Source organism: Anopheles darlingi, chromosome 2, assembly GCF_943734745.1.
Source record: "Anopheles darlingi chromosome 2, idAnoDarlMG_H_01, whole genome shotgun sequence".
Classification (NCBI taxonomy): domain Eukaryota; kingdom Metazoa; phylum Arthropoda; class Insecta; order Diptera; family Culicidae; genus Anopheles; species Anopheles darlingi.
Window position 1 is genome coordinate 15,749,621 of NC_064874.1, and position 26,880 is coordinate 15,776,500.

Below are 26,880 nucleotides of genomic sequence, written 5' to 3' on the forward strand. Positions count from 1 at the left end.
CAAAAGAAACGAGACCGGTTGATCTTTTTGATCATTACTTTTATTGTGGATTTCCTGTTTATCATAAGCACGACTATTACACAGTTTGTCAGATTGATTTCTGTTTTGGGTTTAATAAGTTCGCATGTCTCGAATTGTCGTCGACACCCTCTGGCTCCCCTTTGTGCCACCCCTTGATGCAAGCCATTTGCCCATGTTTGTCCCATATGCTGACTTAGGACTATCTTGTATTAATCAATGGTTTCTGATGGAAACAAAGCAAATCGATAGTGAAACATGGCATTTCGGTGTAAGGAGGAATTCTGTTGCAAATAAGGCGCCATTTCGTTGTAGCACGTTTTGCATTTTTAGCTTTGGGGCGGTTCATGCCTCTTTAATCGACTGTTCGGGATCAGTTAGCGGGGAGTGAGGGTATGCTGAGGTAGAAGACTCAACCGGATGCCGATCGTTTGTTAAGAGAAATAGTAAAATACGGGAGTGACCAATAGGATGATTGGAAATGCTTGGCTATGCACCTATGCCTTCCGCAATCATCACATTAATCTGCTTTCCACACCAGGTACCGGATTTTTCATATCTTTTCTGCGCTGCGCGCGCTCTCTCTCTCTCTCTCTCTATCTCTCTTTTGTACATTTCGGTTTCATATGCGGGGAGTAATGTTGTGGGGAATTATGTTGTATATTAAACATTTTTACCAATCCGTACCTTTAGGAACCTTTTCCTTCTTGCTCTTTCTGTTTTTTGCTTGCTTTTTGTTTTGTTTGTTGTTGCATCGAGAAAACAGCGTTCGCACTTAGTAGTAATAGTAGTAGTTGTTGTAGCAATCGAAGTAGCCTGGAGATGATTCATAAATGTATAGGTATATCATATCGCATTGGAGATTAACGTAATGGTCACACATTAGCAAACACATGAAGAAAGAGGAATAAGAGGGTATCGTGTAGCGAATTCAAACATAATAGCTCTCTAAATGTATCACGAGGTAAAAGGTATAAGAAAAATCCAACAACCCAACTTCTACACCTCACGTAACCTATCTCAATGATGAAAACAACATCCCTACCCTATCGATAGAATAAAATGTGTAAGCAATGCCCTTAAATAATTTCATTTCATTTCATGTTTTATTATTCCCAAAAAAGAGAGAGAGATAAAACGCTTAAGGCCTATGAAAAGCTTACATGGTGGCAGGAGGCCTCATTTCACCGGGGCTAAGCGACCAACCAATCCTTGTGCACTGTGCAAAAGGAAATTTCAACACATCCAAGTAGCGTCGTTTATGTTTTCCGGTTAATGGTAGCTAGGCTAGCGTGAGTAACCCTCCCCCCAGACGAGGGGTTCAATATGCTATCACCGAACCGGTAGAGCAGCAACGGAAAACTTAAACAGATAACGTGCATAATAATGCAAATCGTAATCGTTCTCCACGCAAAAGGTACGCGCACAAATCGGCAAAAATGATCGCAGCGGTAAGAAAAACTCAAACGCCAACCTCGCAGTAATAGACGGTAACAACCACACGGTAGTATCATAATTACAAATATTAACGAAAATCACAGATTGTTTGTTTTGTGGGGTACTGTTTCTGTTGTTATTGCGATGCCACAGCTGCAATAAGGAAAACACGGGAAAGTAAAAAAAAAATAACGTACAAAAACTCAAACTGCGGCAACGACACACATTATTGCTGTCCTGTCTGGGTATCTCCGGTGGCTTGGAACATACACGCACATTTTCTCCTTCCGCAGCTTTGGCTTTTTTGCCGGGCTGAGGAAGTGGATTGCTAAATGCTTTGCTTTGGCTGCACCAGAACTTGCACTAGACTGAGCGTTCGCCATGAATGATGCAATGGATGGAACAAACCGTGCGATCACACGACACGACACAAGGCTAGGCAAGACTGTCCACCTTTCTGTCTGTTGGCCTGCCATCCTGCCTGTCTGTCTCTTCGACATCTTTTCGATATCCCTGGCACCGGAAGACGAGATTACTACCTTCCGGCACCCAGTACCTAAGAGAGATAACACAGGAACCCCATCTTTTTCCATCATCGTATAGCTATTCGTAACCGAAGCAGCCAATATAATTCATGCAATTATTCATCGATTCCATTCCGTTGCGTTCGTTCATTTTTCAACATCTAGCCTACTATGCAATTGTAGTTGGATATAAAAAGACCGGGTGATAAAAGATGTTTGGGATGTTCGGCGGCTGACACACACTGCCGACTGGATCAACCTTCTGCTTACTATTACTACTTTTAAGAGAAACTTACGTATCTAAAACGCACCAGTCACTTTGGCGCACGCGCGGTTAGGTCGCAAAGGAAAAAGATAATGAAAATGGGCTTACACTTGGATGTGGTACAGAAAGGAAGGAGGATGGTCCATACATATAATAATGTACACATTCTCACTCACCCTCTCCCTCGCTCTTCGGCAATCTGCATACAATCGCTACCGGTGCAAACGCTAATCCTACAAGGATCCGTAATCGCCACTATCGCTCTACTGCTCTGTCGCTTCGCTCTCCTCTTTCTTATCGCACTAATTCTTAATCTATCTGATCTGATGGGAAAAAAATATCCTCAACATCTTACAAGGTAATGAAAAACGTTTAGTCTGCTATCTGTTAGCGTTAGCGCGCTTAGGTACATATGTGTGTCAGTATCAATGGTTATAATCTACCTCTTCCTTTCCACGAAGCGGAAGAGGAGATGGCGGTTGTTTGTGTGTGGCTTTTGGCTCGCTGATCGCCGGGGGATTTTTCCTCTTCTTTTTACATCCTCCTCGCTTCAAGGATACACTGGAACCATTAATTGTTGTTACAATTGACAGTTTTACAAACTGACTGCTGCAGACTATGATTAATATGCGCGAAGCACGCGCTCATTACTCACTATCAAAGAAGAATAGTATATGCGTAGGTATATATATATATGAAAAAGATGAATCTCTTACTCATCATATCGTCTCGTCAGCACGAATCACACGGGGTTTGGTTTTCATTTCAAATGTACTTGCGTAAGTTACAACCTGAGCGTCATATTTCATACAATTCCGCGGGATGCGTATCATTCCTTCTTGGGGTTTCTTTGCAACCGCAGCCTACTGTTAAACGACTGTTGGGAGTGTTTTTTTTTTGTTTTGTTGGATTGTGTGGCACAAATATAAGTGTTTTTTGTATTTTGTTTGTCTGCTTGGCAAAATTGCTTCCCTTTTGCCTCCTCTTTCACATTTCTCGTTTTTTTTGGGGGACACGTTTTACGTAAACCCCGTAAACAATCTCAGTCCGTCGTTTGCTTGTCCCAGCAGTTGTTGGTTATACCGATCACTTGATCTCTTCTGCACGCACATACACGCACGCACTTTGTGAGCGTGTGTATCTATGGCCATCACCGTATATATGTGTGAGTGTGCGATAGTGTTACTTAAGATTCTGAGTAAGGTTTACTGGAGATGGAGGATGAAATGGAAACATTTTCTTAATCGAAACCTGGACCCTGATGAATAGAGCTTTTTTATCCTGCGCAAGCATAAGCAAACCAGTTTAGGGATGTTTGGCTGTTAAAACAGAATAGGGATTAAAAAAAAACTGACCTCCACATTGTCAAAATTTACATGTTCACGCATTATGCGAATTTGGAAAGAATGGCGCAGTATACCTGCAGGACTGTCGTACGTACGTATATAACATTCTTGTCGAATCGTTGTCACCAAATTACATTGTGCACTCACAGTGCAGGGAAATATCAACCAATCATCCAACTCGTATTGCGCATTCATGGCTCTCTCTCTCCTCCTTGTAGCCTATCATGCCTTAATCTTAAGATAATAGAAAATCACTTAAAATATGCAGATGTAAGCATTTCAAACGCTACGCCACTACACTAACGTCTCATCTGATTCTGTGAAACATATACTTTTCAACAATTCGTCTCTCCCTCTTTCTTATCATCACCCTGATGATGATGTATTGTAATAAGAGCACGCTTTGCTCTCTCCGAGTAAACCTTAAAATGTCTTCATAATGGTGCTCTCAACCTAGTCGTCCCGTCGAATGATAGCTGATTTGGTCAGCGACGTACGCGATGGATCCCTCTAATCCTTTAGCCCTTATCTTACGCACAGTCTCACTAAAATTCATTCAAATCATTGACCACCACTTGGGCTTAGGAAAATGGGACGGACCGTAAATACAGTTTCCACCACTTAAAAGTTCTCCAACACCGTATCGATGCTTATGTTGTTGCCAGCTCGCACATTTTCGAGCATTTTGTTCACAAACTCGGTCGAATTACCGGCGATTTTAATTTCTATGCAGAAACGAGACAAAGAAACGAACGATTAGTAAAAGATGATAGCCCCTCGATGCTTCGTAACTTACTCGAGGAGGTTTGTACCAGAGTATCCAGCTGTTGCTTATACTCTTCAGCATCTTCCGACTTGATGGTGTTGTTGCACTTGCCTACCAGAATTTGCTTCAGTTGGAATATACCGTTCATTAGGCGCTCTGCAAAGGGTGAAACCAGGGAAATATTAGCAACGGTCGTGACACGTCAAATGGGACCAGAAACAGCGAGAGGCTTCTAATACTAATACTGACTGTGTTCTGTTTCCAGCCCATACAGCTTGATCTTGTTTGCCTCGTGCTGAGCCTTCTTCTTAAGCCGACAGGCTCGAGAGGCTAGCTTGTTCTTTTCTTTGCGCGTCTTAGGCCGCACGTTGAACGGCAGCTCGCTGACCGGCTTCATGTCGTTTATGACGCGTCCCAACTTGTCTAGCTCCTTGCCGATGTTGTGCAGTTTCCGGGGATTGGGTGTCAGATCATTACCATCGCCCTTGCGCGCTTTGCCGCTGTGCTGTAAGCGTAGATTCTTGGTAGAATTAGCAGCAAAACGAAGAGGGAAAAGAGAAAGAGAGAGAGAGAGAAAGAACGCACAGGCATTATACATCCGCAAACCGCCATCATATTACACGAAATGAAATGGAGGACAATTTTTTGGCAAATGACATCAAACGGACCAGGGGCCATATGTGATAAATCGTGTTTAGTATGGACAACGCTTGCGAAACGTATCCTTCTTTTCGTTTCAAAACTCTTGATCAGAGCATTTCAACCATACCTTGATGCCACGCACGGAGCAATGCGGGCTAAAGACGGGATCGGTAACGGCATTCAGCACGTGAGGATCCTCGGCTTGCGTCTTGATAACCAACCGCTGACCCTTCGGTCCCTTCGCCTGCACGTTGTATTGCCAAAAGTAGCGCTTCGCCTTACTGCCACTGCCCAGGCTGCTCGACACACGACCCGTATCCTCACTATCGGAATCTGCAAACAGAAAGAACAGGGATAATATTAGCAACATCACTCGTAAGTATGGCACCATCCGGCAGTCTTGTTGGTACCTTCACCACTAGAGTAATCCTCGTAATGGTCACTATCGTCTGAGTAGCCCTCATCGTGCGAATAATCCGGTGCCTCCGGGCTCAGTATACCACCCGTACTGAGGGACGACGTAGAGCCAGCCTCGGCCAGGCTACCAGTTGAAAGGAGATGGGGCCGTGGTTCACGTCGCTGCCAGATCTGCTCGAAACCGGAGATATGCGTTGGGGCTGACGATGATAGACGCGATACGAGAGAACCACCAGCGGCACTCGCTGAAGCAGTAGCTGCTCCTACTCCCAATCCGGATGTTCCGGCACTCGAGCCCACTGAAACACCGCCACTCGAAGCAGCAGTTGCTGTGGCCGTTTGCATCAACCGCCGACCGGTGTAACTGCCAGGGCTAAGCAGACCAGATGAAGAGCTCGGAACTGACTGTCCAAGGAGGCCACTGCCGCGCAGCTCTGGCGTATTGCTCATCAACAGCTGCTGGAGCGTCGAGTATTTTGGATTGTGTTGCACCTGCCCAACATTGCCACTGTTCCGGCTAAAGTTGATACCCCGTCGTGCCGCCCGCTGTGGCATCTGCGATGGCTCCATCGTACCACCGCCGGTATAGTTTTGGTTCTTGGCTGTCTCGCTATTATTGTTTGTGTTGCCACTGCCACCCTTGATCAGTTTTCCAGCGCTGATGGTAGGGCTCGGACCACCGCTACCTCCTCGTCCGGGACTACTAGCGTATATCGTGGTTTGGTTGTTATTGAATGAACTCTGCAGCTGTTGCTTCCCACCGGACGTGGAACCGTCCATCATCAGAAGACCACCACCATCGGTGATCGAGGGGCTCGATCCGTGGCTGCTCGGTGAGAAGGCGAGCGGTGACTGGACGGCACTGTTCGGTTCTTGCTTCGTGTAAAGATCGAACGGTGAGGTCGAGCTACGCGTTTGCTCGTCGTACGCCAGCAGATTGGTACTGCCACCAACGGTGGAAGAGGTCGTCGTTCCGGTAAAACTGTTGGCTGTTACCATTGGATCGTTCTGCAGTTGCATGTCCGAGCTAAACCCGGACAGACTGTTGCTGTTGCCACCGGTGAGTGAGTTATCAGACGTGGCGAGCAGCGTCAGGGTTCCGCCCGCGGAACGTCCGAGAATCTGCTGTGGTAGGCTCGGTGAAAGGATGACGGCACTGTCGCCGCTCAGGTTCGGCGATTGCTGGCTAAGCGGTTGGCCCAGCAGTGTAATATCGTCATGGAAAAGTCCTTCGATCGTGTTCAAATCACCTGTAAGGAATTCGTTGGAAAAATCTTCCAGCGGATAGATCTCGAACTCCTCCATCATCTGCGCACCACCACCCAGCCCGGCATTCCCGGAAACTAGGCCCCCATCGTTCAGTCCCATGGTAATCATCGTATTGTTTGGATCGATCTGTGTGATCGATGAGGAGGTTGTCGAGGATGGCGAGATGATCTGATCGAATGAACCACCACCGTCAACTGTATCGTTACCGTTCATGGTGTTCCAAGACTCCAGCATCATGGGCAGACCACCATTGCTACCGTGCGGTACACTGAACGTTCCAATGTCGATACCATCCGCCGTCAAAATTGTGTTTTCCCATCCGTTCTGCATTGTGAAGATTGTTTCGAGCTGGTTTGGCATTATGGTAGAATAGTTGCCCACGCTAAGGCCGTTTCCTAAGCCGCCTCCACCCAGGCTGTTTGAGTTGGAACCGATGCCCCCGGCACCTACCGAGACGACTTCGTGCAACAAATGACTGCCTCCGGTCTGGCGGTGATACTGCTGTTCCATCTCGACAAAATCCAAATCCGATGCACCAGGCCCACCAACGCCACTGCTTCCAACACCACTACCAACACCGCCTCCAGCACCCATCATCATCATACGCTGGTGTTGGACATTTCGTGACGGGATCGGCATCGAAGCCGTCGTCAGCATCGGATTGCTGCTGAGGGCATCCATCATGGGCTGCTGCTGCTGTTGCTGCTGACTGTAACTGTTTGTCGGTGGGGAACCGTATGGTTCCTGCTCCTGCTTCACGATCGTCAGCAGATTGCCGTCGTCTGCGATCTCGATCGTCGGGTATAGATACTGCTGCGGTTGCTGATGCTGATAATGGTTGGCGCCTCCGCTGCTCTGCGAACCACCGAAGCTACTCATCGTCCGCCACTGCTGGGCGTTCTTTGTTACCCTGGGCAAATCTACGTTTCTTCTTCGTTTACGTTGTTAATATCCTAAAACAGAAAAAAACAGAACACCATTAGCTAACGGAATATATGAAGCACAATAGCTTTAAACTATAATCATCATATCATCATAACACCGTAGAGCAACTATGGACACCACCTTTCGTCGTTATGGATCATAGCAACGGTAGTAAATATGAGGCGCTGCACGACAGACACAACGCCAGGCAGGCAGAATATCAGAATATTAAAATAAAGATCTGCGGCAGTGCAAAGTACCACAAAAATTAACGATAAACATTTCGATTTTTTCAGTTTGCTAAAGATCGAAGCACCCCGGTTCGGTAGATTATGAAAATGGCTAAAAATAGAGGACGCGAAAGCGAAAGTCTCGCCAATCGGTCAGCGGTAAATGGGAATGATAGAATTTACGACCACAGATGAACATTTGTTCTGCATAAGCGAAACCCTATTTCCGCACTCTTCCGCAAATAGAGTTCCGTTTTTAGCGCAAAACAACAACACCACACAAACGGTGTGTATGTTTCCTAGGTGAACCACTCTAGGCAGCAAACATTCCATTTCAAATCAGCCCAGGTTCATGGTTCTTACTTGCTGAATTCGCAACACGCGAAAATCTCCAGCTCGGGATATGATACCCATTCCATTTCATTTTTGTTCCGGTTTCACTCAAGCCGGGGGTTAGGGATAGGGAGCTGAATTTGGCGCGTACAGATTTTTCGGCACTGTTTTCAACAGGAAAACAAATAACGTTGGCCTACATTCGGGGATATAAGCACTTAAAAATAGTTCGCCACCACGACACTAGACACGGGATGTCCCTTTGCGGTGGGTGGTGGCAATGTTGTATTTGTAGGTAGCTATTTAAAAAGTGTTAAGTCTCAAGAGAGCTGAGAGTGAAAGGAAAAATGAAAAAATAAAAATCCCGCCTAGCGCAAGACGGTTTTCCTCATTTGGTGGGCGAGATTAGCCCGCATTCCGTCGGTCACGGTCGCATCGGGGTAAATGGTCCTGCGGGGTTAGAGATCATCGCGAATGTTTATAAACATTACACGTTTTCGTCTGTGTCTCTGTGGCAGTTTAGGAAAGGGGAGAAGAAGGAATATTTGGCTGCGATCGATGCCGCCGTCTTCGGCCACATAGTTTGGTTTGAGAATATCAAAGGTGTTGGCACGTGGATATAATCTTTTCGCGTTTGTGTAAAATTTTATTTTTACTTTTTGGTATTGTAGAAAACAAAAAAACTCCTTCGAATGGTAATTTATTTTATAGAAAATATTTCTTAAGCTGTATCTTTTTGATACCGAAATTCGATTTAGTCCACTATGCGAGCTACTTGGTTAAATTATCCTCTGTTGACGCATAATGCACCCCATTACACTCCAGAGATACACTATGCACGATCGGATACGGACAAAGTAGCACTAGACAGAGGTGCTACTTGCACCGGTTGCACTTTTTCCCTTAAATTTTACATCAGTATTGTGTGAGAATGATAAAATAAACAAACTACAACCCCCTCTTCCATATACCACCCATCCTGCTGAAACGGTTGTGACTGTGTAGCATGTTGTGTGGTTGCAGCAGAATGCACATCATCGGACATTTTTAAAATATCGCTTACTCATCCCGTCGCACGCCCCCCTGGGATGTGCAGGCCGGGGGCAGGAAGGAAGGATTTGGTATGCAAAACAGCGTGCAACGCCGTGCACACAAACACAGGCAACGCAAAAGTTGCATCTAACGAAACTCCTGCGCCTAGCTGCTGCAGCAGGCTGCGCGTTGAGAAACGATAATGGCCATATGGTTTTACTCGACCTGCTGTGTGAAAAGACGTCAGCTGAGTTGTTCTCGGTAGAATGAAACTGCAGACGCAAGGGTTATTTTTTTTGCAAACGATGATGCCGGCCGGCCAGCCACACACACACATTCTCAGGCCAACCAAATAACAACAAGCGGCGAAGAGTCCACCTCCCTTTTTCCGAAGAATTGACGGAGGAACCAAGAACCGAACGAATACACAACCCCCATGCCCCTAGAGGGGATTTCGGTCAGAGGTGCGGCGTGAGGTTCACATGGAGCATCAGCTGCGGCGGTGTGCTCTCAGGTTCAAGGTTTTCCGTCGTCGATCACCATTTCACACACACAAACATATGCTTGAACGGGGTGGGGGTGGGTTGTACATGCCAGCAGTCATGCCACGGATCATCAACAAGCACTCCATCTATTTGTTTTTGCAATATCCGCTGGCGGCGGTGAACAGCGGGAACAGCAGGCGCCAAGACCAAAACTACGGTCTTAACCCCTGTAGGAGGCGACGTGTTGTGCTGCCATTGGCAACGGCAGAGAAACCGTCGAGTGCTCCGCGGGTGGGTTTTTAAGGATTGGAAAACGCTCACCATATGGTGTGTGGGGAACATAACCGGAAGCATAACACTTCGAAAGGTACGGATCGAATCAGGAAATGGTGGAATCACGTTGGAAGGATTCTGTTGGATAAAATGACTCTCCCACACTCTTCTAAAATTAAACGAATTCCCCGATTGCTTCTTCACACCGGAATTGTGACCGTGCGAAAATCAGCAACAACAACAACACCTTACATTGAGCCACTCTCAACAGTCCACCCAGCACGTGGCTCCTGCTACAAGCGACAGCCAGCAGTTGGCTCTTGTAGAACACACTTTCGATTCGCGAAACGATTCCCTATCAAAACGAGCTAATTGAAAGCAAACACCGTGACTGTGAGTGGTACTACTGCTGCTGTTGCTGCTGTTGTTGTGTCGTTGTGGCACTGTGGGGTTTTGCAAGACGCGCTAATCTTCGCCCACTCAAGAGAACGAGACAGAGAGAGAACAATCGTTTTATTTCATTTCGTTGATAAGAGGTGCTTGGTGGTATGGCGACGATGACGTGGAAAGCACCGAAGCCGCCACTTCACCGCCACCTCTGATGGGGAGCAAAATAGCAAACCAAAATCAAAACAATAACAGCTTCTCGAAACGATAATTTCTGCGATAAATTCGTTTCAAAACAAACACCCACCACCCACCCACCCACTCAGGCTTGCGACTGTGGCTGTACTACAAGTGGGTCACAATGAGTGTCAGCAGCGTAAATAACGATCATCACACGCAACCACACTTCAATGATCATGATAATGACGATAAAGAAGGGGGAGACAGCAAAGTTCGTTGTATCCGGAATTTCATCACGACAATCATGGGGGAGGGGGGGGGGGGGGAGTTCACGATAAGATACGGTTACTCTGGCCACCTCTCCTTGCTGCTTGGAAGCTGTTTCGCGTTCCGTTTCAGATAACGAAGGATGCACGATCGCGATAAAGAAGCTGACTTACTATATCATATAAAAAAAAAAACAGACAAAAAGCTGAATTGAATCTCGGAGACACGAACGAAGTACCCCCCGTTCTCGCACCAACTCTCACTCTGCCATTGTGTGAGCACGCCCCCACGTGGACACCCACCCAGATAATGGGGGTTGCTAATCTGTTCTGTGTTTGTTACGGATCGTAAAGAGTACCGCGGTTATGTGTGCCATTCTCAAGTGAATGTCGCGATCACAGCATGAGTCATTGTTTGCCTTCCCCTTCATTAGTATCTCTGCCACTCCTGGAACACCACTGCAATCAGCTGTTCAGCGTCAGAGGGCCACCACCTAGCTCTACCCTTTCGCATGTAGATGATCTTTTGGGGCACATCAAACCAAAATAAACCCACAAAAATCTTCGCTTGGGCGAATGAAACGGATCTGAACTCCAAAAACCCGCATCCGTGCTTCAGACGTTTGTCTGCTTCGGATTCGCTTTGATTCGAGCCGTTCTATTTCTGGTACAACTCCTCCCCCCCTCCATTGCCAATAAGTTATTCTCCAGCCAAAAAACATCGAGCCGAAAGAACCAGTGGTCCAGAGAGCCATAGGATTAGAGGGTGACCTCCACATTCCAAGGTGGCGGTGACTGGTGACTGGTGAGGCCGTGGCAGGTGAGGGGTCGAGCTGGTTTGCTGCTGGGGATCTGCAAGTTCAACGGAACTTGCAACGATCAACCACGATAAAATCGAACACCGAGATAACGTCCTAGAAGAGGTCAAGCTAAGGGGTGCTACAAATGTTTTGAAACGATATGCTTATGATGCTTGGCCCCGGGGTTTCCGCGTCCTTTTTGATCCGTGCGCCACGTTTGCAGCAACTCGCAAACGCAGAAACGACGCGGTGCGCGACGATCGTGGGGATCACCACACCACACATCGACGACGGCGACCTTGTCGGAGTTTATTAACACAGGACACATAGACGGGGAGGAGGGAAACCTGGCCGCGTGTGACGACCCCGCGCGTGTACCTTCCCCTCTCCACCGTTGGTCGTTCGTTCGTTCGTTCGTTCGTTTGCTACCAAAACATCAACACAACCGAACGAAAACGAACGATCAAAACGGGGACGGCGGCCGCGCTAACCGCTGAACAGTTGTATGCGTGATGATGCCACAGATTAGGTGATGCCAAGAGGGGGACGGGGGGGGGGGAGGGGGACCATGGGCCACAAAAGTGGTAACAGGTGGGTTATGCAGAGGGTTGTGTTGTGGTGTGTGTTGGTATAATTTGTTTACGAAATTATACGAAACCAGCTCACCACCAGCATCAGAACGAGATTCTCGCGTCTGTGTGCGTGTGTGTGTGTGTGTGTGTGTGTGCATGCGAGCGCGTTTGAGAATGGCTTCTGTCCGCTACAACCCCTTCTTCTTCAGTTGAAAGAGTGTCGATCGTGCGGTTTCGCGATCAAATCTCGTTTTTAGGGAGTGACAAACACTGACACTCACACACATATCACACTGTCCTCATCATCAGGCGGGATATTTTTGGAGCACTTCACGTGAGAACAGAGAGACACTCGAAACGATGTTGAGGATGATGATCATGATGATGATCATGATGATGATAAGGCAAAGATCTCGGGCTCATACCGCGAACTCATCATCATCAGACAACACGCTAACAATTGGAGCAGCCAGCGTGAGATCTGCTGATGCTGCTATTTCTCGTCTGTCTGTGTGTGTGTTTCGTTAGAATTGTATTTTTCTCTTCTTTTTCATTTGCCATCCTCACCGAGGAAGGCCCAGACCTTGGAATCAAGGCAGCAGCAGCAGCAGCATCATCATCATCACCATCAGCATAATGAAACCACGTCACTTTTTGTATGTGTCTGTGTGTTTCGCACACCGTTCCGGGCGTTTGGGCGCCACTCTTTCTTGGCCGAAGCATCGCATATTCGCGTTGAAGCATTAATAATCTATCCGCCCTCTCGCTCCATCCAAAGCACATCCTATTCGTGGCAGCATAACTTACTTCCGGGCTGGACCGTTGGTGCGTTCCCCGCGCTTAATCCGGTCGAGCTGCTACTCTGCTTTCGAGTTTTTCCTTCGGATTGAGCGTCTAACTTGTCGCTTTTCGTTCGCTAGAATAATGTTCTCCAAACTGGCCTCACGAAAAGCAACTTCACATGATTACAGCATGCAGCAGAGTCTTCGGTATCTCAAATCCTCTGCGACCTTCAACACCACCAGGCACCAGAGCTTCCACTCTTTTCGATTGATGGTCGTTGAGATGTTTGCTGTTGCTGCTGCTGCGTCCTTGCGAACGTTTTTTTGGGGGGGAGGTCACACAATCACCCTCCACCGAATCCGTCGACCACGAGGAGCGGCTGATAAGATAAAAAACCCGAGACGACGACGACCACAAAGGCGAAGGCGACCGTGACTGGCGCTCCCGAAAACCGGGCGGCTCGGGCGGTCATGTGTGTACGTCGTCGCGTGGTAATACAACCTCTCTCTCTCCCTCCTTCTCTCTTTCTTCCTCACACACTCTCACTCTTTCTCTCCACTACTTGCAGAGTCGTCTCTTTCCGTTTCCTGTATGTGTGTACGTATTGTATGTATGCTTCTCGTCGTCGTCGTCGTCGTCGTCGTCGTCGATCGATGCTATCTGCTACTCGTCGCACTAACAAAAAAAACTCTTCGCCGGCTGATTGCACAGTTGGGGAAGCCTTTTTGACAGGGGGGAACACTTGGTTGATGGAGGGAGGGGTTTTGGGGTGGCTCCAACACGACGCGACAACGCACGGCGCTGTATCACACACTTCAACGAAACACACTACTTCAATTTTTGATCACCGAATCGGTTCTTGGCACAATCTTTGTGGCTAACCAGGAGTGGAAAGAGAGAGAGAGAGAAAGGAAAAGAGAAGAAAATGAACACAAACTCGTTGTATGTTGGTGACCCGCGATCGTGACACGATCGCATAAACATGTGCGAGTGGCTCGTGGACGTAAAAAGCGCCGGATCGTGACCGCAAACCTTTCGCACATCACATGATCACACATACATATGTCCCGGGCCCGCGTGTACCGGAAGCAAGATGTTTCCCACGATCGAATTCACCAACAAACAAAAAAAAAACGTCTTCTCAATCAACGGGGGGGCTCGGCACAGGCCGGCGGCTCTCAGACCACCGCAGTGTCGTTCTCGTGAGGCAGAGGTTTCAATATTCGCAACAACTAACGTCTTCCGGGTTCGGTGATGGGGGCGCATGATCACGCATAAGCATCTCCGGTCTCCCGAAAGAACCGAAACACGTGGCACGTGGCGCGCCAGTTCACGTTGGTTTCGCTCGCTATGGACGGCCTTCAGACTTATCTAACACTCGACGCTCGCACAGCTAACACGGCATAGGCGGCCGCTGCCGCTGCTAAGCGATACCGAAACGCCTATTAAGGATACTAGAAGCCTACTAGACCGACGACGCTTGATGGCCTCCTACGAGCGAGCACTGAGTGAGCAGCAATCGCGATCGCAAACGCCATTAATCATCGTTCAACGATCCCAACTGCCCAACAGGGGGCACGAAATATCAATTTGCAGCTGGTACGGGGGAGGGGCAACCGCTTCCCACCGTCGTCACTTTCACACCCTACAACGCGGCACAACACAAGCTGAAAAGGAAAAGCACCAACAACGACGGCGACGAAGTGCGACGCGCGAACCGCAAAGAATAAGAAGAAGTATGCGGAGCAGGCCGAGCAGCCGGATTCTAACCTTGTCTTTATCGCGGCTCCTTGTAAACTGGTAGTCGCGATGGTTGGTCAAGTGAATGGGAGACCCCAAACCAGCGGGCGAGCGAGCGAACGAAGCGTGTGTTTGAGTCGCACCGCCGACGACACCGCGCACACGCACACACCGTGCCGAGGCACACGAGTGTTGCTTGTTTACAATCCATACCAACCGACCAGCAGGCCACCCCATCGCCTACTCAGCGGCAGATCCTGCGCCAGCTGTGTACGTTTGGTTGCTGTTAGTGTGCGATGCGGTGTGGTGCGTCTCCATCATCAAAGTATGCGCGAATGGGCGGAATGGGGGATAAAGCGATCGGCCGCGATGTCGATTGAGTGTCATGCAGCGCAGCTGTGAGTGTCCGATAGAACGGGGACAGCGGCGGGCATTACCGGATTCGGATCCCCGTAAACGATTTATTCATTCAACATCTCTTTCCAAAACACTCTTATCATGCTCTAGAGCAGGACCTCTTATCGCTCTTTCCATCCCAAGCACCAACACATAGACACACACACGGACACACACTCGTTTCGATTGATAATATGCCGCGATCGCGAAATAGAATCATTCGCCCACCAACTCGAAACTCGTGTATTTGTGCTTGGAGTAGTTGTAGCTGCCTCTCATGCACTCTCTGTGTGTGATACAATGTATGTACGCACGACATCGGAACACGAGGGCCAATGGTGGCTCTGTTTTGGCACAAACAGACACCACACACAAGCGCCATAATTCCCGTAAACAAATCCATTAAAACGGATCGTCACCATCATCATCAGCAGCAGCAGCGAACGCAACGTGTGGGCCTGTATTGGGGGGTTGTTGTTTGTTGTCTTGTCTGTCTGCTGCGGGGTTGAACCACCACCATCAGCGTTAGAGAGATTTGCAAACGTGAATTCGCATATAATGAAATTTCGGTCGCGTATTTCATCATTTTTTTTTTTTTTTGGGGCACAACAAGACGATCGCAACCGCGATCATCGACTTTCACCACCCTCGACCATCGCCGACAGGAAGTGGAGATTGTGCTGTGATCCCCATTTGCTACCATTTGGTCTTTTCCAGCAAAAAATTCTCTCCATTCCTCACCTGTTATTTTGGTAAATACGCGTCACGGTTGAGATTTCGTACTGCGATCGCACCAAGCGACGAACCTGATCCTGGGGTGAGCGAAAGTTGTTTCCTTCCCTTTGCTCACGTTTATTGGGCCATGTTTATATCCATGTTCGTTCTTCGCATTGCATTCCATTTCGTTCGAGAAATTGCCTGGTGGCAATAAAAAGGAAACCAAAAAAAAAACGATCGCGATTGATCGCGTTGGCATAGAGTAAACACCGACTAACTGACAGCAAAACAACAGCAACGCCTAACCCCAAGTCGATGAGTAATAGGGCAAAAGACGGTAAAGATAATCATCTATCACCTCCCGCACTCTCCGCACCACATTCTCAGCTCCGGCAGTCGTCATGTAAAGGGCCAAACAACAAATAACAACAACAACAACAACAACGTGCCTCTTGCATCATGCCCGAGGTAGGGGGAAATATCTTCGCTTCACCTGCATATTACCATATTTTCCACCGTTCGCTTCCACGTTCGCTTTCAGCTCCCCGCCCCTCCCATTCATAGGAGAGTTTCGCGATCACGAAACTCGAATTCTATCAAAACAACAACACGCGACGTGACGCTCGCGGGGTCGGTACTGGGTCGGGCCGTGGGGGGAAAACCCACTTGTGCTTTCCACCGCTAGCGTTCTAGGGCGTTCTAGGGCGCCAAAACCCAGCGAGATAGTGGCTCCCCGAGCGAGTGCTAACCGCGGAATCGTCGTCGCTGATCAATGGAATGTTAGCAGACACACACACACACAGCCACGGATCCCTCGGTCCGACTGATCACCGTCATATCGGCGAAGATCATATTCATTACTCGACGCTGAAACACACTGTCTGTTGTTGGTTCCCCTTTGTGTTTGTGAGAAGCCAGTGCCATACACAACCATAAGCCTCGTCACCATCACCGTCATCAACGCCATCATCATCATCATCATCGTCGCCATTCACTCACGTTGTTGCGTTAGGAGTTATTTGTTTTTGCACCTAGATCCCATTCTAACACCGTTTGGTCGCCGTGAGTGACGCTCCCCCGAGCGGGGTGATGTCCCATGTTTAGGGGTTGAGAGGTGGAGCCAGAGAGAGAGAGAGAGAGGGTTTAACAGCGTATGGGAATCTTAAAAATACAAATAATACAGCAGACACTCGAGTCTGGGGGCTTGGTTGCGGTCCCCGCGTGAATACAAACCGTAAGCGACCGATAAGAAAAACAACTCAACGACTACGACGACGAGTACGATGACGATGACAACAACACCACGCCATGGAGACCAGACCAATACCGGGCGCGCGCGCGCGCGTTCGTGTTCCCGGTTTGGCTTCATTGTGGCAATTTGTACGCTGCGGAATTTATGCAGGAATTTATTAGATTAAAGAGCACCGGGAAGGAAACTGGACTGGCGAAGCGATACCACTAGATACGAACGAATGTGGTAGGTCATGCTGTCGACTGGTGGTAGGAACGCGCTGACTGGCGATGTTTTCTTCAACTTTCGCGAAAGCTTGAAATCGATCAGATAGCGTGGAGTGGTCGTTATTACAAGAGGATTATAATATTCCAAGATCGCAAAATTTCTTTGCCCGAGAATCACTTGTTACACTTATCACTTACGCCCATCGTTACTGCGATTGAATATCATCGCAGCATAGCTACCGTGCGTAACAACCGCAGCACGGCTACTGAGATTGAATACATCGCAATCAATATTATGATGTCTGAAGATAAAGAGAACATCTATCAAATTTACCGGTAAAATGGGCAGCCGTTCGATATGTTTTGTTGGCGAAATCTGGTCCAATTGCGCCACATTGCGCTACGTGTGTGTGAAAAGCATTTCCGGGACAAACAGCTCACCTTTGTTGTGCTAGTACGATTTCGATTTCACAACTAACCAAGCGCCCTTTGGTCTCTCTCGTACTGTTTTTCCAAACTAGCACGTTCCTGCTCCGTAATGTTCCATCGGGTACACATAAAATACGCCACCAGGAAGGCGGATTCCGTAATGTGCGGACGTGCGTAGAAGTGAAAAACATGTTATTCAATGGTTATCGGACGATGAGTTTGAATTAGGTGGGCTTCGGTTGTCCATTCTAAATTGTTGGTTTGATAGCCAGCTCTCTTCAATGATCTTCGAAAAGTAGACAATAAGATCAATAAAAAACAATCTAGATGATGTTCCCTGTGCTCGTGCGTATTGTGCGTACTTTTTAGTCTATGAAGCCTGTCTACGAACGTCCTTTTCTCCATTTCACGAACACATTATTCTGCGATCGATAGTGGTTGTGGTTATGAGGGTTGGTCACGAACATGCCACCCGGTTTTTTGTTGTTGTTGTTACTGCTCGGTAGTAAATCCAATTTTCTACGCAGCGTATTTCAACGAATGGCGTCAAAATAAAATGGAAAAAAACAACCGTCCTGGGGGGGCGTGGTGGTCGGAGCCGCCAGATTCCTAAATCAGAAACAAGAAGAGCGTCATGATCACCTGACGCATCTAATCGGATTTTCCTGACAGTTTGTGCGTTGCCGCAGTTGCATAGAGTAAGTGCCAAAACAACACATTTTCATCGTCGCTGCCAGTCGTTATCAACGCGTGAGCACGCGTCCGAATACGTTCGATTGACGTAGCGACGCGTGGGTAGTCAAAATAAACGACGAAGGATAGCGAATGCTTCGACGAGTTACCCACAGCAATAGCGCCCACCGAAAGGAAGGATCTTTCGTGGGTGGGAAAATAATATCCCCTTCAAGGACGTCGTAACACGCACGCGCTCCCACCCGGGAGTCCACAGCACCCGTGGGTGTAAGGATTTTTATGAATGAAACTGTACAATCTGAGGGCACGGGGGGAGGATTGGATTGTAAGGCGAAGGACGTTACACAATCGATGAAGGAGCGAGATAGATGCTACAACCTGCAGCCACAGTCCGCCTCCGTTTCTTTTCACATCCCTTCCGCCGAGAGCCATCGAGCAAACGAAAAGCGGGCGCCCTCTGGTGGTCGTGTCCATAAGCTTTCGTAAGTAGCTCGCGAAAGGGAAGACCGCGAATAAAACAAATAAGAACCAAAAACCACACCATTTTGCGCCGTTCGGAGGTGGCGCGATATCTGGTCATTCGTAGGACGGCGGTACATTGACATTCGTCATGGCCAATTCCGGTGCGTGCTATTTGAGGTTAGCAAAACTGTCGCAGCAAGCAAAACCAACGCCTACTTCTTCGGCTGGATATTTGAATCAATCGCACTTTTCGAGCAACGGCACTTTCACAGCCCAGCAGAAAACTTCTTTCTTTTTTGTTTTCTTTGTAGCTTCCTTAACAACAAGCCCATCTGGGTCATTAACATTCGGTTCTAATTGACACGATCAATTCGCTGCAAAAGGACCCGCACCAACTGCACCGTTGTAATCGGATCATGGTTTTGCAGCCAATGAGCGCAGGTTTTTTCGTTTATGGTCGATTATGCCCCCAGCCGTGGCCACCACCATTCCGGCTCCATGCTGTCTGTCATGAAAAACGTTTCGAAGGGGGTTCGTTTGGAGAAATCGGAGATTAAAATCGATTGGCCAGCAAAAAGTGATGATGGCAATGTGCTATCGCCAACAAAATTATAAATAGGTGCCCACCGCAGTGGCCTTTCCGTGCGTTGTTCCCATTAGCTTGTTAGCTGCGAGTAGACCCAAGGGAGATTCTAGCTGGCCAATCACTTTAGGAATAGTCGAGAAATATGAAACACGATTGACAGGCACAGAAGGGTCGAAGAATTCAAGGACTTGCACTGGACAACCTGAACGAGAGGCGAAGTTTATGCTTACATAACAATTTGAATACTGCGCATACATTCGTATAATCGCTAATAGCTTGTCAGTGGAACACAGTAAACATTCTTAGAATAATTCTTGATAAGAAACTGGTTTGATCTGATTATCATGTAAAAATGCTTGAAATTGCATCATCGCAGCAAACACAGAAATCATGTTTCAGCATGAAATTGGAAACTTTTTATTTCATTTTTCAGGAGCAAGCATAGTTCCTTATATAAGAGAACATATGAAAATGCCAAAAAGAAATATCCTCCTTTGGGGTGAGGTATGCCATGAAAGAGATCACACCAATGCCATAATCATTGAAATAGGATGGTTTACCTGTAAGCTGACCTAGTACCAGAACCAATATGACTGATAAACCCCACGGTAATTCGCGAGTATTTTTTCGAAAATATAGTCACCCCAATTCCTTTCATAAAAGTTACAAAACATGTTCTATGCAAGGTGGGGGAACGTCATTCACGAGCGAATCGAATTTCCTCTTTCCGTCGTTCGTGACAAGATTTATCTAACCTCCTTCAGCTAGGGAGATGGATAATGCCATCTTCAAAACCAGAGGGGACAGGACATTCTGCACACGCGTGCAATGACCCCGCGTTCGTCCTTGTCGTCGTCGTCGTCGTCGTCATCGACGCTGCGCCCGCTGTGTTGGTAATGGTTTGGCCAGATACACGCGAGCAAGCGACGCTATAAAACCATTTCCGCCGGAGGGTTAGTGTCAAGTCGTCGCTCCTTTTCTTGCTTTCAAGAACCCTCTCCCTGCCATACACGAAGGACATCGTCTTTGTACTCCGGGCGTAGAAATAGGGGAAGCAACAGAAAGCATCCCTCTGTTTACTGCACACATTCGATGGGTTTTGTGGCTGGCTTGCTCGTCCTTGCCTCGAATTGGCACTGATCCCCTGAAGGGGGAAGAAGTCGTTCGAATTGCACTGGACCATACCACACAACACTCGGTCGTTGAGGAAATGTTGGTCGGGTCTCCCCCCCTCAAATGGCGCCAGTCGTCCACAAGGAAGGATTCCGGCACACCAGGCAAAAAAAAAGGAAATTGGAACAGGACTACTACTAGCAAGGTATTGAGCCGAAATCATTATATAATGTCCATACGCCATCATGGAGACGAGAGCAACCCCTCTCATTGGACCTCATCTCAGCCCATTTACCCTACAAATTCCAAGACGGGTGACGCTAGGGAAAATTGGAAGACGAATTTCGGTCAAACAACAGCAGCAGAAGCGTGCATGCACACAGGTACAACGACGTGGCGCTAGGCATAATAGTGTGCTTCCTTCCCTAAGCGATCTCGTTCCGCGTACAGCTCCTTCTTGCACTTCACGCGGTCGATACTAGAGGAACAATGGGATTTCGTTTTCCTTTCATCAAAAACCAGCTTGTACGCGCACCGATTGCCAAGTCGCGGTACAATAAGAAATGTAAATTAACCTCGTTCTTGTCCCCGGCCCCGGGGGGTGAGCTAAACACAGGGAGCCCGGATTGTAGTGAAAGCCTTTCACTTCTATCGCAAACACAATATCCTTCCTGGGGGAACGGGATATAGGTAACCCTCTAATGTTCCTGTAGCACACCACAGAAGAGGCTTCAATGAAAAAGAATTCCACCGAGTTCCAGATTCTCGTAAAGGTGTGTCGGAACTCATTTGAGGATTTTTTTTTGTATTAAAGGCGCTCCCTAGAGAGTTTTCCAAAGACTTTTTGTAGGTGAAGAGGGAATGAATTTCCATCTTCAGGCCTTGATTCCCGCACCGGGTGTATGAACAAAGGGAAAAGAAGTTTCATTCATTTTGAAAAGATTGTTTTTTCTTCAATATGATTCAAAGGGGTCCAGAAGCTGCTATAAACTATTCATTTCTGTGATAATGCATGACCAGTTCAAATGTTGTTCAGATATGCGAAAAATGCTTCAAAGACGATGCAAAATGCTACGTATTTTACAATATTTATATGGGCGAGCCCAAAAAGAAAGAAAAGTATACAACCAACAAAATATAAGTAAAAAAAAAAATATGTTGATTTCTTTGGAGCAACACTTGGGAACCATCAGCAAAGAAGTACTAAAATCATTAGATAAAGTAGGTTTCGTTTACTTTTGGCCATTACCCAAAAAGTAAACAATTTTACATACTCGTCGTGATCATCCGAGAAATGATCGAGATCTAGACTTTGTACAGCACACGGCAAGAGCAATCTATGCAAACACAGCTGAAGGTGTGCTGAGTAAACATACCTGTAGACGATCGCCAACTGCGACCGGGTTGGAAAAGCGAGAAAAGCTTCATGCTGCAATATTTTATCCAGTGTCTGGAATCTTCTTTAGAATTTGATTTTTTTTGTCTTACTGGAAACGTACCATACTCGGCACAGTTAGTAACATTCCAGATGGCTACCAAATCATCTGGAACTCCATGGTCAGAACCGAGCTCCAAATGCCAGCGACGACAGTGAAAGTTGCTGGCATGTGTTCCATGTAGACCCGATGACTGCGATGTCGCATTCTAGTATCATAGCAATCGCAATTCCTCTCTCCCTCTGTCTCGGGCGTAGTAGCCACGATGGAACTATCGTATACTTTGTGTCTCGACGCCTGACAGACTCAACTGTAAATAGTAATCCCAACTCCGTCCCGCTAGAGTCAGCGCGCTCGTTTGCATGGCCAGGCCGGCCGGGGGCGCAGGCATTCTATCTTTGCGCATTTCTCGATTTATATTTTTAGCTCATTAGCATGCCAGCTCCCGTACTCCCGTCGCTTTCCCGCCACTCACACAAACTACCATGCATGTATGGTAACGACGAACAATGTAACACAAACTTGCCAACCCCTTGGCGCCACCGGGCAGTAACATCGCAATCTCACTCCGATAGTCTCTCTAGTGGACCGGTGAATGATGCGCGCTGATCATTTGGTAGGTTGATTGGTCTACCGCACGCAGCACGCTCGCTACTCACTCCAAAGTCCGTGATTACCCCTGTCGTCCGTCGTCACATTAGCAAACCGCGGCTTATCAGTGGTCGCTAGTAACCTACTTTCCGTTCGTGTCGTTAGCGAGTGGTCATAGCTTTTCCTTTCATCTGTTCGTTTTCGGAACTGACATACGAAGGGTTTGGTGTTTTTGGTGACCGTGGAAATCATTTGGAAACGCGAAAAAAGTGTAACTATTTAGTACGAGTGGAGCAAATTGCTTCCTTTGTTGCCGTTATGTGAAATAACCCATTCGGCAATCGTTTTTCCCACAACGTGGCCACCACATGAGCACGTCATGTTATGGGTGATGCGATGATGATAAGCGTCCATACGCTTATCTGTGTTATTGTTTAGGCGAGACTACATTTAACCTTACACGCGCTGTATTTATATTCGCAAAAGCAAAAGCGAAAACAAATTATTATCAAATCAAATGACGGATCAGTTATCAGACAAAATTGAAAGTTTTTATTCCACGAGCGCGCGCGTCCACATTGCCTGGCGGCTAGGATTGCACACAATGATCCGATGTAAACATTGCGAAGGAATTGCAGATTGCCATGACGCTTCAAAAATGGGAGGGTGGGGAGGGCATCATCAACGAGTTGTTGGTGGTGATGTTTTGGTCGGCTATCGACCGGTAAAAACAGAAGGCGTCGTCGCGCGTTCTAGCGCCGTTCCCGCGCCGGCGCACTAGCATTGTTTTGGTTGCGAATGCAGAGTACAGCCAGGCCAAGCCAAGCTAGGCCAAACCAAGCCAAGCCAAGCCAAGTCTAGCCAAGCAAGCCACGCCAGCACACATTCTGGCGCCCCACGCAGGATGGAGAAACACATTCGATGGTTACTATCGCGTTTTTTTCAATGTGACCTCAGCCGGACAGTCAAGAAGCATGATGCAATAGGTGAATCTTTTGCGAAAATTATTGCGTATTGCGAAGATTAGAACACCGGAAATAGGAAATCATTTAGCCTAACAAATTACCCAACGGAACAAAATAGATTTGCATATTTTATAGTTGAAAACAGAACTTCGAATAGTACGACGATGATTGAAAAACCGATCAGTCCAGTGGAGCAATGTAACAGGCGAGAGGAGGGGGGCTCTATTTACTACGCACACGTGCCATGTTCTAGATGTCGGCTTGGTTTCCACGAGCAGCCGAGCATAGTAACGCGATTTGCAGCGTTCATCCCTCGCTCCGCCGCTAGGCAACCCCACGACGAAACCTACTGCCACACATTTTACGTCCCACAGGGGACCCCTGATGGTATCCTTGGATCCTGCGCATTCTTCGAATATGCTTTCGATACAGATAATGGAATTTGTTTGAAAAGTTTATGCTATTTTATTCATGTTCTTGACATTTTGTGTTGCTACTACGTTGCTTCAAGGATAATAGATTCCCTGCATATCTCAAATCTTTGGAGACGTTTTAATAAATTATTTTTATCTACCGCAAACAAACAGAAACGACAATAAATATAGAAAATGTTACGTTTTTCCCCCGTTTTTTTCGTTTTTCCCGTTCCCTGCCCCAAAACAATCCTCCAACCCCTCCTCCATCGCACCCGACGCTGCCGATGACGCACGAAAGTCGCATATTTTAGCGTTCTCTAGGGCCCCCCGCATAGCGCTCGTGTACATACACGCTCACACCAACACACCGCATGTCCTGCATCTCCAACTTCCGGTTGTGGCGCACCCACCGACGACAATGTTTTGACTCGAGCGTCACCCCCTGGTGCGTAGGGGCGGATTGGTCTGTCGAGAACCAATTGAGAGGGGGGGGGGGAGGGGGGATTCAGTTGTTCCATTGCGCAATCGCACTCCAATACAGACGCGCGTGCTCGACGACGACGCCTCTGGTACACCCGAAAATTGTCAACAAACAAAACGCAAACACAGCCCGGAGGTTCCCTAGAGGAGGGAAGGTGAGATGCGGAAAAGCAGGAGCAGAAACCGAGCGGAAGGTATCCCGCTGAAGCAACAGCGTCTAGCGTGGGACTCCCTTTCTACTCTCCCTTTCTCTACACTTAGCGCTTCCGGCTCCCGTTGCTGATGGACAGGAATTTTCCAAAGCTACCCAAAATGAGTCACCCATCGCGGGATGGGTAGCGGTTGGTATAGCGTCCTTTTCATTTCGCTGCGATCGATACCTTCCTTAGTTCCATCACAAGCTGTCCTCTAGCGCCACCTCCTGAGTGCCAACATCTGGAGTCTCCGACCGTCTTCTTGCTTTCCACGGAAACTGTTGTTGTGGTATCTGCCAAGTGGCCATAACTTGCTTTAACGATTGGTTGCTTTGCCAAGCGGGCGGCGAAATCAATTTTCCACGAACCAGATGACTTGGATGGCTGAGGCGGAATCAGATTGTCGCAACATTGTCGCTACTTCTCCGCGGATGCAGTTCCTTCGATTCGCACCACAACCAGGAAACCGAGGAAGATATTTTTGGAAACAAAGAACAACCCTCCTGGTCCCAACATATTCTCGTATTTTACGCCAAAAAATGCCATGATGGGCGTTACGAGATGAAGATGATGATCGTAGGAAGAGAATTTTCATCTGAATTCCACTTTGCATGTGTTATTGGTAGCTGGCTTTGTTGGCAATATGTGATGACCTACTACTAACCGTATGTTTTAAATTAAAGAAACCTTCTACAACATATGTTCACTTACCTTTGCGTTCGTGTGCGTGTCAGTAGTAAAGAAGAAGAAGAGCAGAGCTCGTGCCGGAAACTATTCAATCGGCAAGAATTGTACCACAAAAAAGTGATCTTGAGCAGCGACTGTCCCAAGAACTGTATATCAACATTCTTCTTGCTCGCTGCTCCCCTTCTTTTCGCGTTTCTCACGTCGTCGTTTCCGATACCCGAAAACTGGCTGTGCAAAGTGTTTGTTTTGCGCTCGCGCACTCCACGGCAAGTTTTTCTCGCAAGTTCTTGCCTAGCCGCTGCTGCTGCTGCTACTCGTTCGCGGGCACCAAAACAACAAACACCGCGGGAAATCGATCCACTACCAACAACTACACGACGACGGCGACTACGATGATGGAGATAATGATGGCGATGATGATGATGATGATGATGGCACCTCACGGTGGGGTTCACTGGTCTAGCAGGGTTTTCGAAGGGTGGCGTCGTCAGTGGCGCTATGCGTCGTCCAATCAGATGATTTTCTTTGTTTTGATTCTGGCGCGCGCTACCTACTGACACACAGCAGCAGCGTGTCTGTACACGAGAAGTTGCCCGCGTAGTGGTGCGGGGTTTCGTGTGCACACCAACACACAGACTGCTGCTTCTTCTTCTTCGTTTGCTTCTTAGTGAGCAGCCCTTTTTTCGTTGCGTACGAGTTTCTACGCCTCCTTCCACCACCCCCTCAAGTGTACACCCACGAACGCCGATCAATAACACACAACCAAAACAAACCGCTCGGCCGTTTTCAATTTACGCGGAATGTGTTTTTTATCGATCATACGAACACCACGCAGCACACCACCTACTTTCCACCTCAGCAGCAATTATGCGTTGTGCCGTTAATGTTGTGGGGCCGAATTTAAAATGGTTTTACGCTGGCCTTTTCTTCTTTGCTTTTCCTTTGTCTTACATAATGGCCAGGATGTGTGGTGGTGTGACAACGAACGCACGCCGCCGCCGCCCCGTCGTCAGCTGTCGCAAACAACAATCGAAGCAGCAGGCACGACTTTCTCTTCCCTCGATAAGTGAGTCAACGTGGGCAATTTGATAAGAATTTCACAATCCACCACAACACAACCAAACAACAGAACGTAACCACAATAGTGCACCACACGGGCACCCGACGATTATCGATTTTTGCTCCGTTGGCAAATTTGTCCTCGATGGTAGCCGCCGCTGGTCAAGAGCACAACAAGACGCACACTTGGATGATGCGCGTGCGATGGAATTTCGAATCCGCCTGCCTTTGTGCAAACAGCATAAAGGTTGCTCAACAGCATAACAAAAAAAACAGCAACAAATCACAACGACGAGAAGGTACGAGGTGAGCTTCAGAGAGCGAGAATGAGTTTTTCAAATTGTCTTTACGGTTTTAGGTGGCGATATCACTTATCACACTGGGAGTTTTGTTTGTTTTTGGACCGACGACCGCCTCGAGCGGTGATGCGTCCGCACGCCTCGACGAATCAGAACGAACTTTTCTGCGTGCGCGTGGAATTATCAGCATCACATCCCGCGCGGCCAGAA

General features: G+C 47.8%; 1 protein-coding gene across 3 annotated transcripts; it reads right to left on the reverse strand.

Moving 5' to 3' along the window:
- On the reverse strand, positions 1-26,880 carry LOC125950978 (uncharacterized transmembrane protein DDB_G0289901). 3 transcript variants are annotated; one of them, XM_049679410.1, is made up of 6 exons: positions 12,974-14,291; positions 5,409-7,637; positions 5,126-5,331; positions 4,606-4,861; positions 4,387-4,512; positions 1-4,315 (listed from the first exon to the last, which is right to left on the reverse strand). In XM_049679410.1, exons 2-6 carry the CDS (start codon positions 7,561-7,563, stop codon positions 4,212-4,214), a joined length of 2,847 nt encoding a protein of 948 aa, XP_049535367.1. In that variant the 5' UTR covers positions 7,564-7,637; positions 12,974-14,291; the 3' UTR covers positions 1-4,211. The 3 variants fall into 3 exon arrangements, with proteins under 3 accessions (XP_049535367.1, XP_049535366.1, XP_049535365.1); XM_049679409.1 differs by lacking the exon at positions 12,974-14,291 and adding an exon at positions 25,337-26,880 and having other exon boundaries at positions 2-4,315; positions 4,606-4,876; XM_049679408.1 differs by having other exon boundaries at positions 2-4,315; positions 4,606-4,876.

What these genes read in the sequence shown, in the direction of transcription:
- LOC125950978 (XM_049679409.1), bottom strand. Translation starts at nt 7,563, where the DNA reads ATGAGTAGCTTCGGTGGTTCGCAGAGCAGCGGAGGCGCCAACCATTAT. An exon ending in GGATTACTCTAGTGGTGAAG is followed by an intron (nt 5,332 to 5,408) that starts GTACCAACAAGA and finishes TTCTGTTTGCAG; the next exon opens with ATTCCGATAGTGAGGATACG. An exon ending in TGGGCTGGAAACAGAACACA is followed by an intron (nt 4,513 to 4,605) that starts GTCAGTATTAGT and finishes CACCCTTTGCAG; the next exon opens with AGCGCCTAATGAACGGTATA.